Source organism: Hoplias malabaricus, chromosome 1 (genome assembly GCF_029633855.1).
Source record: "Hoplias malabaricus isolate fHopMal1 chromosome 1, fHopMal1.hap1, whole genome shotgun sequence".
Lineage (NCBI taxonomy): Eukaryota > Metazoa > Chordata > Actinopteri > Characiformes > Erythrinidae > Hoplias > Hoplias malabaricus.
The window spans coordinates 69,247,841-69,260,584 of record NC_089800.1 but is presented as its reverse complement, the minus strand read 5'-3'; the positions used below and the strand labels follow the sequence as shown (position 1 = coordinate 69,260,584).

Below are 12,744 nucleotides of genomic sequence, written 5' to 3'. Positions count from 1 at the left end.
AATTTATAAACCTTTAAAAAAAAATTTTATTTTAAAGGGACAACATGCTCTGGAGAATCTGACACTTGTTGGAACAAAGCTTCATAGATGTTTGTATCAGCTGTATGTCAGTTATCATGAAAAAAAGCTTATGTAGAGGTCATGCAACCTATAAATATATGAAGGACAGCCTACAGTAATGTGTCAGACATTTAACATTCAGTTTTAGAGCAACGAATATAAAGAAACAAAGCACAATATAAATAAAACTTACGATAGATATGATGTCCTTCTCTTTTTCAAACACGGTGATATCCTACAAATAGAGCAGAGGGACAGTGGTCAAACGCACTGTTCCTGTTTGGAGCAGGAAACGTTAGCCGCTGCAGAAGTAAGCCTGACATTTTAAGCACAGAACCACGACTCCATGTAACTATGACTCCGTATATAATCCTCAGAGCTGACTCAGCTAACTCTGGCAACTCATTAATATCCCCCCTCACCCCACACACACACTCCCTGCTGGCGGCTAATTGAGCTTATTCAGTGCCCTCAATCTCCTCCCCAACCCTTCAGACTTACGCAATACTGTCACACGCCTAGCATACCTCATACACCAACACACACATAGCAAAAACACTGCTTTGAGTACATAAAGTGACTCTAAATTTGATTAGACAACCATTATCATATTCAGCTCTTTCATGGTACATGATGCTCAGTGCCCAGTGTTGGTTAGAGAGGTATAAAGCCCCCATCCAACAATGGTTTGCGGACCAATAAACAGATACTCCAACTCATTCCAAAGGTACTTAATCTAGCTCAGACTCCAGAGAATGCAAATCAGATGCTTTATATACACACTGAAAGATCACTGGATTAAGAACATTTACCTTGTCCACTTGTTTCTCTACATAATTTATCCCCATTTCACCCTGCTCTTCCATGGTCAGGACCACCACAGAGCAGGTATAGCGCTGCAGTGACAATGACCTGGTGGTGGTGTGTTAGTGACCTGAGATTTTCTTCTAATTAACTTACCCATGCGGTGGAGATCTTTCACAAGAAATGTTTTATGCTTTATGGCACAAAGCACATGGTTGTTTACCTCACTAGAAGAATCTAGATTGGTTTTCCTGGTACAGACGACATGGCAGAGTAGAAGGAGGAGGAGAAAGGGAGAGAGTGAGAGAGGCCATGCAAGAGTTAATATTGGCCTGACTTTACTCAAAAGTGAGCTGAAACAGACAAGAAGACACAAGTTGGAATAGTAAGTAAGTAGTTTGTTGGACTTTCTTTACGTGTTGTGGTGTTTTTAATGCGTTTTGTTGACGAAAATGCTATCATCAGGTTTTTGAGAGTCACTGAACAGTGAGCCAGGGTTTTGCGGCTGCTAACCTTAGCTGGACTAGCTAATTTTCTTTTGGATTATTCATCGGTTCTTGTAATAAATACTCTTCCCTGGTTGCTGTGTGTTTATGATGACCAGAGTTACACTCTGTGTTGGTGGAACCCAATCTTTACCCTATTCAGACAGGATTAGTTTTACCTGTGGACGTGTGGTGAAGTAATTATTATCAGAGTATCTCAGTAGTTTTAATCCCGTCCGAATAGACCATTTCAGTTATTATCCCAGAGTGTATGTAAGATTCCCGAGCCCTTTAACTACTGTAAAACAAGCTGTAAAAATAACTCCATGTTATATTAATCCTGTCCAAGTTGTCATGTGAGGGAATACTGCATCATATCCCTGGGAAAGGGAGGTTTTTTTTAGTAAGTCCTCCCATCTCTGTTATTTTCACAAGACTTCTTATCCAGTGCAAATCCATCATAAACATTACTGTCTTCCCCACGTAAAACCTATCCAGTCCAAATAAGGCTTTTTCTGATGACATAGTGTTAGAATCAGGTTTTGGAAATTTACTGATGAAGTGGTAGGGCCTTCTAACTTTAGCCAGAGTAACTCAATTTATTAGCATTGGACATTGATACTTGTCAGTTGTTGTGTGGTTATAACAGCTATAATAATACCAAAGATACACTTTATGGTTGTACTGTATGGTTGTACAGTCCATATTATAGAAGTAAGAACAGGTTTTTATCATGAGGCTCAACATTGAAGTAGTGTGTGTGTGTGTGTGTGTGTGTGTGTGTGTGTATCACTAGAAGCCCTGTTTGGGTTTATCAGATGAAGCCCAGAGAGATGTTCATGACCGATGTGAATATTCCTCCAGAAGGGGTGTGTGTATGTGTGTGTGTGTGTGTGTGTTTGTCTGTGAGAGGGGGGGAGGTGAAAGCAAGGATAGGGTGAGATTTGTTTTCATGGCAGTACTGTAAATACAAATTAAACTCCTCAATATGTAGGGGATCTTAGGAAAATCAAAATAACCTTACATAATTATTCTCATTTTAAATATTTCCCCCCCTTTTTACTTGCTTGCATTTGCTTGTTCCATCTCAACTGATGCCACATTTGTGAGTCATTTAAGGTGGAAGGTACATTTAGAATAAAGTGACCAGGTCGGCCAATCTTCTGGTCTTCCTAACTTTTTGTCGCCCTTTATTTAAACTAACTTAAGTGAGGCCAATCCATTATTTCCCAGCTTCAGTTTCAAAAACTTTCCCATTCTTTAATGGGCTCATCATAACTTTCTGATGCCTAAGCCATTTAAGTTGGAATGGGAAAAACTGAACAAATAGCAGAGGAATAAGAAACTGAGCAGCTTTATAATGTTAAAGAATGTACAGCAAATCTTTAGAGACTTTGTTTCTGACATAATGCTGTAGGGAATTAATAATGGGAAAGTCCCTCCTAATGTGTTTAAATGAAGAAACCCCTACCCCCTGTTTAGGTTCTCCTCCAGGTTGCTCCATGTGGCAGAATCACATGACTACATGCGTGGTAGTGTGGTTACGGGACAGTACATGAACACTCAGTGGAAGATAACATAATTAAAAAGAAAATCTATTTAATTGATTAAAAAATCTTAATGTCAATTTTTCCAATGAACTGAGACCAGAAACACTTGCTTGCAACACACTGATGCCATATTTCAAGCTTCAGATAGAGATCATGTTTAAATTAAAGGCTTATGTGAGAAAAGAATAAGTACAGGAACTGTCAGACTATGAGAAGCTTTAGGACTAGCTTTATTTAGAACATTTAATCCCTAATTACACAAAAAACATCCTCCACATCCTTCACTACACATGTAAACAGGATTACCTTTAACCTACTGAACACACACACACACACGGTATAAACCGACTGACACTGAGCAGTGACCCAGTGGTTTACTCTGTGTACTCCTGGAACTGAAATAAAACATCACTAAAGATCCATGTATTTCAGTTTTTCACCCCAAACCCTGAAATGTAGTCAAACTGGTGAAGGCAAGTTATGTTTCAAAATGGTCAAAAGCAGAAGTAAACAGCAGCAGGTAATAGCAGACTTTAAGGAAGCTTAACTTTAGTTACTACTTTTGCTTGTGGTTAATAAACAACAGCACTTTTATTATACAGTGTGGTGTGCAATAGTTTGGTTGAACGTTTAGTAAAGGCATGTAAACACATCCTAAAATAGGAACATCATTTTTTTTACATTTTATTACATAGTTAGTATGGACTTCTCTGAACAAACAGTGACATCAGCCTGGGAGAATGAGGGCAAGCACATGCTTTCTTCAGGACATTTAAGGCGAACTGTTTATTTTTAACCCGCAGCTAATACAGTGCTAAATTTCCACATATATATATATATATCCTCAATATTTTCTAGCTCTGTTTGCTTGCTTGAAACTTTGTGTTTACAAAGCCCCAGTGCCTCAGTCCAGTATGCTAGACTTTCTCTTGGCAATCATGAAAGTGTAAGCAACATTAAAACATTAAAACCAATGTCATGAAAGAACAGCCTTTCAAAAGTTGCAAAGCATTAACCAAGATGAGGTTATTGCTCTATTTCTGTTTCATAGGTAGGTAAAATGGACTCAATTTTACTGTAGATGGAACTGACTCTAAATTAGTTAGAGTGCTAACTGTACAAAACTAAACAACTTGGGTTACAAACAAGTTTCAGTGGTAATTCAAACAGCGAATAAGTACATACAGAGAAGTTAAATGTCAGCCACACACGTCAGCGTACAAAGAACGGTCTTTTTTCCCCCCTCTCAAACATAACATTCCACCTTAAAAGACATGGAGCTTCTGAATGTAAACAAATAGAAGAACAGTGATTCCCCAGAGTCATCAAGTTTAGCCTGTGCTTTGTAAAGCTTGGGTAACCTAGCAACAGTAGCTATGAAATTTGTGGGTGGAGCCTGAACAGGGGTATGAACTGCTAGACTGTATGAACAAAGTGTAATCATTGTTGTAATATTCTACTTACAGATTCAAAAAGAGCTCTACCTTCAGAAGCATGTGGGAGTGTGTCTGTGTGTGTGACGTGACTGATGGAGCACTTCTCATTACATCAGTTTCTTAGTTCCTTTGTGGTTTTAAAACACACACGTAACACTTCGAATATTTATAACATCATCAAGAGAGTCAAGAGAGTTCATCAATGCACAATAGCAACAAACCTAAACTACACTGCATAAAGATGTTAGTAAACTTTAATGGACCCACTTCACATATTTTTACTCACTTGTGTTTCAGAGCATGAGTTTTTGCAGAGCATATAAACACGGTCCAGAATTCAAAATGTGCAGTCCATAATCAGCACAAAGATGTAAATCTGCCCATTTTCAATAACTTGTTTTTGGGGTGTTATAAAACCAATATATTTACATGCTTTTTCCCATTTATTCTACAGCAATTTAGTCCCTCTCATCCCCTATATCACCAAAGGTTTATTATTAGTGAATTCAGCTGTTTAATGGTGCACTCATTATGTGTACACAAACTTGGGCAATTGGGCAAACAGTTTACATAATCTAATAATGGGTAAATAACCTTAAGATCGAGGGAAGGATTTTTAAACCATTAAAGGTTTTTCCCCAAACGCACACATCTCTTAAACAAACCTGGTTCTTTATGGAACCAAAAGTGCTTCTTCTATGACACCAAACTTGCTAACCACACAAATCTATGGAAAGTCAAGTGACCTCATTCATTCAGACTCAGGCTTTGAAAAAAATATTTATTCAGTGATTCTACTACTCCCATTTTTAATGTAAATTTTTAAATAAAACAATGCAATGTATTGTGTATACTCTAACTACTAAAGGTACATATGTTGTACATTACAATTTATTTGTACTTACTGAGCTGCATTGTGGTATTGCTTGAACACACTACAGAATGTAGTGTCTGGACACTACTAAGAAATGGGCAAAGCCCAAAATCACACATTTATATAGTCAATGGGGCATAGTTTCCGACACAGCGATGGATGTAATTGGCCATTGGGATAGTTGTCATGGAAACAACTGTATATGATCATGTGGGTGGACAGCAGGGCTGTTTCTGCTCATGAATAAAGAAAAACTGTTGCATAGACATGGCTATATACACACACACACTTCCTTTTCCATTCCTCATTGTTTTTACTCTTTTTCCTCATTGTTTTTGTACTTTTTCCTCTCTCCTTTTTCTCTCTCCATTCTCTGTAAGTAGTGTTCTCACTTTCTGTTTTATTTATTATGGAGTTTGGAGTTAAATGAAATGACTCTGTGTCTAACTTTAGAATCAGTCGGGTTCTCAGCTGAGTTGGACTCTATAAAAAGCTGCAGAACATTCCACAAGATCTGTTTACACCTCTCCATAAATGCCACCACACTCACTCAGGACTGATCTAGAACTACAACCGGTTCTAATGTAGTGACACTCAAAACCCGCAATCAAATTAAATTGCCTGATGTACATCTGGAGTTATGTAAATTGCCTTATGTAAATTAACACAGAAAGTCCAAAAACTTTAAATCATACTGACAGCCAAAAGAACTCTAAAGCCAAGAGTTAATAATCCTACTGACAGCTCTTAGAACTCTAGAACCAAATTAGTTCAGTTGGTAAAACTATATTTTATAGTAGAAAATTCATGTTGCGCTGTTTTGAAGCATTACACTATAAATGAGTATAAAAGGCATAAATTGAACATTACCCAAAGGCTCAGTCTTTGCCAGTAAAAAATGTTTATTGCTTTTTTATTAAACACTTAAAAAAAATTTTTATTTCAAGGTTGCAAACAATTTAGGTCTTTCACCAAATCAAGTTCATAACATCATGAAAAGATTCAGAGACTGAGGGAAAATCTTGGTGCGTTAAAAGCAACGTTTACAATTGTGTGGAAAATCTCTCTGGTTTGTTTACGCTGAAAAGCTCTGCTTCTTTTAAAGGTGGAACTGTATGTTAGAGGTAATTTAAATAAATAAATAAATAAATAAATAAATATTAAAAAACCACCTGTACGTGGCTGAAGTTTAACACATCTAAGTTTTTATTCACTGTTTACTTACCAGAAAATTTTATTTTTAACCTGAGCCTTATCTGTTTATTGTCATGCATTAAGGGGTCTCCTGCATTTGTAATTAAATTCATCAGTGCAAAATCAACACTGTAAAAAGTAAACACTCATGAACACTACAACGTAGATTCAACACATGTGAATTTGCCGTGAAGGACAGCATAAATAAGTCAATATTACCCACCTATGGAACAGGAGTAGAGCAATATCCTCATCTATATTTATGATTTTCACTGTTTAAACCATTCCTATGTAGTGAGCAGAGAGAGGGAGAGAAAGCCTAGCATATCAGACCACGACACTGGGGCTTTGTCAAGAAGTTTTCAAAGAAGTGTTGTTTTTTTTGTTTTTTTTTTTAAATCATGAACATCGCCTTTAAGCCCAAGGGTGGAAACCACTGCTGAATGTGTGTGACCATTGAGCCCTCAGAGTATATTGTTTAATAAGCTGTCATACTTCCATAATGGTCTACAGATATGTGGAGGTATCATTTATGCAGAGGTTTATATTGTTTTTTGGATAGGCATCCAAAGACAGCATCTTTGCCCAGGAACATGTCTGTTTCAGCAGGACAATGCCAGGCATCATTCTGGATGAACTACAGCAAGAATGAAGTAAAATGTCAACAATTAATAGTATTAGTGTGATGTATCATTTATAAATTGGTTTATATTTAATAGATAGTATCAGGTTTCACATAAAAAAGTAGTGTGTCTGTTAAATAAAATTTCAAGTGAATTAGGAAACTGCAGATTTCAGTTTTTATTGCATTTTTAGAAAAGAATTGAAAGATAAATAAATTTGTTAGGGTGTGTTCAGACTATGGTCACTCTTTATCCATTTTACCACCTCTTACCTTGTTTCCAGTTGGTAAAACTACCTCACAACCCAGACGAGCGCATTAAGCCAATCAGATGACTCATACAGCGTGTGTCATATGTCAGTGTTTAACTAACTTTGGTTTGAGTGTAAAATTGTCAGCGTCAACACCAACCAAACCAGGACTAAAATGTATAATTTTCTTGTTTGGTCCGGTCCAAGGGAACCGAACTACAAGTCTGTTTAAAACACACCTTTATCTGAACCTACTCTGATCAGAGTAGTGAGGGAATGAATACAAACAGCAAATCCTGAAGATGAAAATTAGGAGAGCATTAGGAGTCAACACCATTCACAGCTGTGAGAGAAGAGACAGAACATCTCATTTACACAAGTAACAGAAACAACCTTCAGCTGCTTCAGAAATTTCATCCAGATTTTAGACAAAAATACACACATCTCAAATTCAGATCACACTCAACTCCAGCTCCAGCTCCTCTCAGTAAACTCAAGTCATAAACTATAACACATTAAACCACCGTCACAAACAAACCGAACTATGACCCTGAGCTCAGAAGGATTAAGTTAACTGAAGGACACGCACAAACAAACAAACACACACACTCCAGTTCTATTTGTGAAAACACAAAAAGTTCCAATAACTTGCACTGAAAATTCTGATACATTATATGGAAACACCAGAAAGGCCCTCATTTGCTTAAGCATTTTTTAAAATTAAAACATTATTCACAAAGTTTGAATCCATACCTTTTGATTCGATGACCTGTCGATGAAACTGTAGAAGCCTTTTTTGACCTTTAGTAACCTATGCATCTCTCTCTCTCTCTCTCTCTCTCTCTCTCTCTCTCTCTGTTTTTGGAGTCCCCCCCACTCTCCAAGTCACACTCTCTCTCCCTCTCTCTCTCTGAAGGAGTCTATCTCTCTCTCACTTTCAGCTAATATACTTCCTCTTTCTCTTTAAATACAACCTTCCTTATACATTGGCCACTTATCTCTCACCTTCTCACCTTCCTCTTTACAGTTTTTTTTTTTTTATTCATCTTTCTCCTTCCCCTCCTCAGCTCTACTACTTTATGTGATGATGTATTCACTGTGTACTGAACAAGCCGATATTGGTGCACTATTAGAAATATTAAAAAAAGACTTAGCATTCAAAATATGGACTTTTGCTCAATATTTTCTTGTGTTGATTATCAAAATATTTTTATATTCCAATTACAAATGTCTGAATATTCCTAATAACAACATTTTCCCTAAAAGTTAATTGCGCTTTAATATATTGACAATATACTGATCCCGAAAATGGCTATTGTGACAGGACCACCTTATTACAAGTGTAAATGTAATGATTCAAGGTAGATGCATATTAAGGTATTTTCCAGTGCTGTACTTTGTACTACTGGATTTGGGTGGGCTCCTGTAATGTGCCTGTGAAAATGACAGTGAATGACTGTGTGTGTGTGTATATATATATATATGTTCAGTTCTTGCATTTCTATGACTTTAAAATTTCAATTAAAAGATTTTTGTTTTAAATCTCTCTCACTCTTTCACACTGAAATAGAGAAAGTTATCACCTGACTCTTGGCTGCATTTCAGCCTCTGGTCTAAATACATAAAAACACATTGTTCCATCTGTTTATTTTCGAGCCCCTGAGGTGTAGGACACTTCCCCTCTCTCTTTTCCACATAACAAACTCACTGTTTCACTTTCAATGGCTCAGCACTGACCTGAGAAACTAATACCTATGGCATCAGCAGAGCTCAAAAAGCTTCTAGTCTTCTATTTACAATCTAGAACCAGTCAGGTTTAGTCCAATCAAGTCCGGTCAGGTCAAGTCCAGGGGAAGTCCAATGTGTATCAATGCAGTGTGTGTGCGCGTGAGTGTATATAATTATATATACATATATACAAATCCATTGGTTAAAAGTGTAATCACAAAAATAAAGTTATTTCCTTGTATTTTTGGGAAGGAAATAAATGTATACTGTGATACGCATGACACTCTGGCTCATGGCTCAAACCTGGAAGAATTAAGTGACGTAGATGAAACAGGAGCTCTCTCTGGGTGTCGGAGAGGTGCAAGAAAAACATTCATGACTAAAGCACCTGATTTCAGTCATTGTTTCCAAAGTGTGTGAGGCCAATTGTTGAGTTGAGGGGGCCAATAATTTTGCGCAATCCATCTTATGCCCATTTCATGGTCTGTGTGGAACGAGATCAGATTTGACTTTGATTCTCAGCTCAGTTCCAATGCAAACAACAGAAATAAACATGTGAATACCACAGAGCTTTTATTGCAACAGTTTTCTGGGAGAAGTGCAGGGGTGTCAATATTTGTGAATGTAGCTTTGAGACCCCCTTTGATTCTGACACTGCACTGATTCCACTGAGGGAACAACAAAATGGAACTCTACAAAACAATGGTCCAAAGTCTGGTTGGCCCTAGAGTACTGACAGTCAGCATGGACTCTAATTTCTGTTATTATAAATATAAACTCAATAAAAGCAACACAATCTAGAACCAGCATCAAATCTAGAACATGGCTTGCAGAGTTGGCATGGACTCTAATTTCTGTTGTTTTAAACCAACTTGAACACACATCAAGTCTAGAACGTGGTTTCTGGAGTTGATGTGAGTTCTAGTTTATGTTAATGTTATGTAATAAATTTAGATACAGGGTGATCATTCTAGAATCCTATTGTCTGTCAGTGGGGTTCTAGAACTAACCAGACATGATACCGTAAGTACTTAATAACAACCTTTTGTTCAACCCACTGTCCCATCTCTCAGAAATTTTTAAAGCAACCTTGAAAGTGTGATACTCCAGTACATCAGTGACTAAAGGAATCTACTTTTTAATCTGTTCCATTTAAGCTGTTCATGTTTAGTGAGAAATTACTTTTTTGGGATTCATGCCAGTTTTGTTGTGCTGCTTTGTGATTGGTCATCTGGCTCTAAAGCTTTAGCTTTTTATTTTAGACCAACATTATTCAAAAACTGAAGAATAGCGCCACGCAGATTTTTTAGTTCCTTATGTTTCTGGGAGCTGCTGGAAGTACTGCTTTAGTATTTCTCTGTATGTTGTTTTTGAGAAGGTGCTTTTATTTATGTTACCAAATTTTGTTTTACCAAATAACCATGCTTCTAATAAATGTGGATTAGCTTTGTGTACACTCTATAGACTGCTGAGTGACCATATATTCATAGAGCAGAGCGTGACATCAGAACAGCGTCTTTGTATAAACACCTGTCCAGCACAGGTGCTGATCTAAAGGTGACTCTCTCTAAAGGAGGAGGAGGTCCAGAAAAGCAGAGCGATCTCAATAGTGACCCCACAGTCCTTTGACCTTCCAAAAGCAGTGGTCCATATTTAAACAGAGAGATATTTATAAGGTCAGTCTCATGCTCCACGCTGAGAGATCTGACCTTTTCACTAAAGCTCTGTGGAAATGCTCTGAAAACTGACATTTCTGTGTCCTGATAGACGACCCCCCCCCTCACAAAGCTATAGAAGCCCATTTCTGCCAACTGAACAAAATACAGCAGTCAGCCATTACATTAAAGCACTTTGTACTCCACATACAGGAGCACTTCTTCAAGTACAGACTGTTGCCCATCGGTTGCTCTGCATACTTTTATAGCTCTCATTCAGCCTGCTCTTTGATGGTCAAGGTGCCTACAGGACCACCACAGAGCAGGTATTATTTGGCTGTTCAGTCATTGTCAGTGCTGCAGTGGCACTGATATGATGGTAAGAATACATTGTAATTCATTTGATTTATTTATTTATTTATATGAAATAGTGTCTATTTTATTTGAACATTGTCAAATATAAACCTCTTCGCTTTGTCAGAGATGTCATGTTTTCTGTTTTGTTCTTCGCAGTTCTTTTTTATGGTTTATATCAATATTGGAATTACATTGAATTGACCAAAATTAAGAAATATAGTATGATATAAATTTTGGCAATATCATTCAGCCATACGTAGTGTTAGTTTATTAGTGTCCGTTGTGCTGGTATATGTGGATCAGACACAGCAGTGCTGCTGGAGTTTAAAGCTCTCAGTGTCACTGGCCTGAGAAGCGTCCATTAACCAAATAAAAATCCAGCCAGCAGTATCCTGTGGGTGGCGTCCTGTGTCCATTGATAAACGACTTGAGGACTCCTACACAAACTGTGCAGCAACAGATGAGCTACTGTCTCTGCCCTTCCATTGACATTAAATATATTTTCCTGTACCTGCTGTACAAAGGCCACTACTTCTCCCAGCAGGTTTCATGTGGTAAGCACGGGGCTGGCCCTCAGCATTTGTTTAATCATGTGACAGCGGTTGATTAACGTTGAGGCAGGTCAGTTATTTCTTAAGTTTGCCTCATTATTTAAAGCCCCCCCCGTCTCATTTCCACACTTTCCTTCCCCTCTCTGTTGTTTAATGGTGTTTTTCCTTCTCACTGTACACTGACTCAGAGACTGTATTCTTCATCTCTCTACACGTGTACACAAATACACACTCATTCAACACAAACACACATTGTCTAAAGTATTTTAGCATGCACACACAAAGCAGGATACAGCTTGCATTACTTATCTTGAAAAAATGCAAGAAATGCAGAGTAGCCTATAATCTTTATATCTCTGGGGCTTAGTATTCAAATACAACACTCATACAACATGAATATTACTTCAGAATTACTGAGTATCAAACAATACATAAACTAACTTTACCATCAGCATCCATGAGCCAGTAAGTGTGCACCACAGTCTTGTTCCAGAACTAATCATCCAAAATCAATACCTGGCCTCACTAACACTCTCAAGGCCGATTGTCACCAAATCCTCACAGAAACATTCCAACATCAACTGTTGATCTTTCTAAGAAAAGCAGAAGCTATTACTGCAAAGAGGCCGTTTTCTATGACAGCTGTATCAAGAATGTTTTAAAGAACCATTTTCCAAACTCTGTTTTCCATAGAATGTATCAGGCTCTTTTTTGTTAATGTGGCTTTAAAACTGTTGTAGGTAAAAACAAGCTCATTTCTAATTGGCTGGACTTACACTCCTTATAACTTTGCTGGTATGTGTGACATCACAAAGAGCAGAAAATGTGGCTGTAAACTTTACTGTTTATTAATGATTCTAAAGAAAAAAGAAAAACAGAACACTCCCCAACAAAGGACACACAAACACACACACACTGATAATAATGAAGACAAATAACAGGTTTAAGTGTATTGTAAACGCTGGTTTGGGTTTGGGAGAGAGAGAGAGAGAGAGAGAGAGAGATCAATAAATGAGTTACTCTTCCTTGAAGTGTTTGAAAATTAAAGCCTGAAACTTGAAGGTCTAAGGAAAGAAAGAGAGAGGGAGAATGAGTGAGTGAATTAATGAATGAGTGAGTGAGTGTAAAAGCCTATTTGCTATTAATTGCAAAATAAACTATTACTTACTGTTGATGT

The 12,744-nt window shown here is 37.4% G+C and overlaps 1 protein-coding gene across 2 annotated transcripts in view; it reads right to left on the bottom strand.

Annotated features, from left to right (window-relative positions):
- Nucleotides 1-12,744, bottom strand: part of cnksr1 (connector enhancer of kinase suppressor of Ras 1) — a 53,541-nt gene that overhangs the window by 24,703 nt on the left and 16,094 nt on the right. For both annotated transcript variants that reach the window (XM_066672070.1, XM_066672078.1), the window contains exon 5: nt 254-295. In XM_066672070.1, the coding sequence (XP_066528167.1) occupies nt 254-295 (42 nt within the window). The remainder of the gene's footprint in view (nt 1-253; nt 296-12,744) is intronic.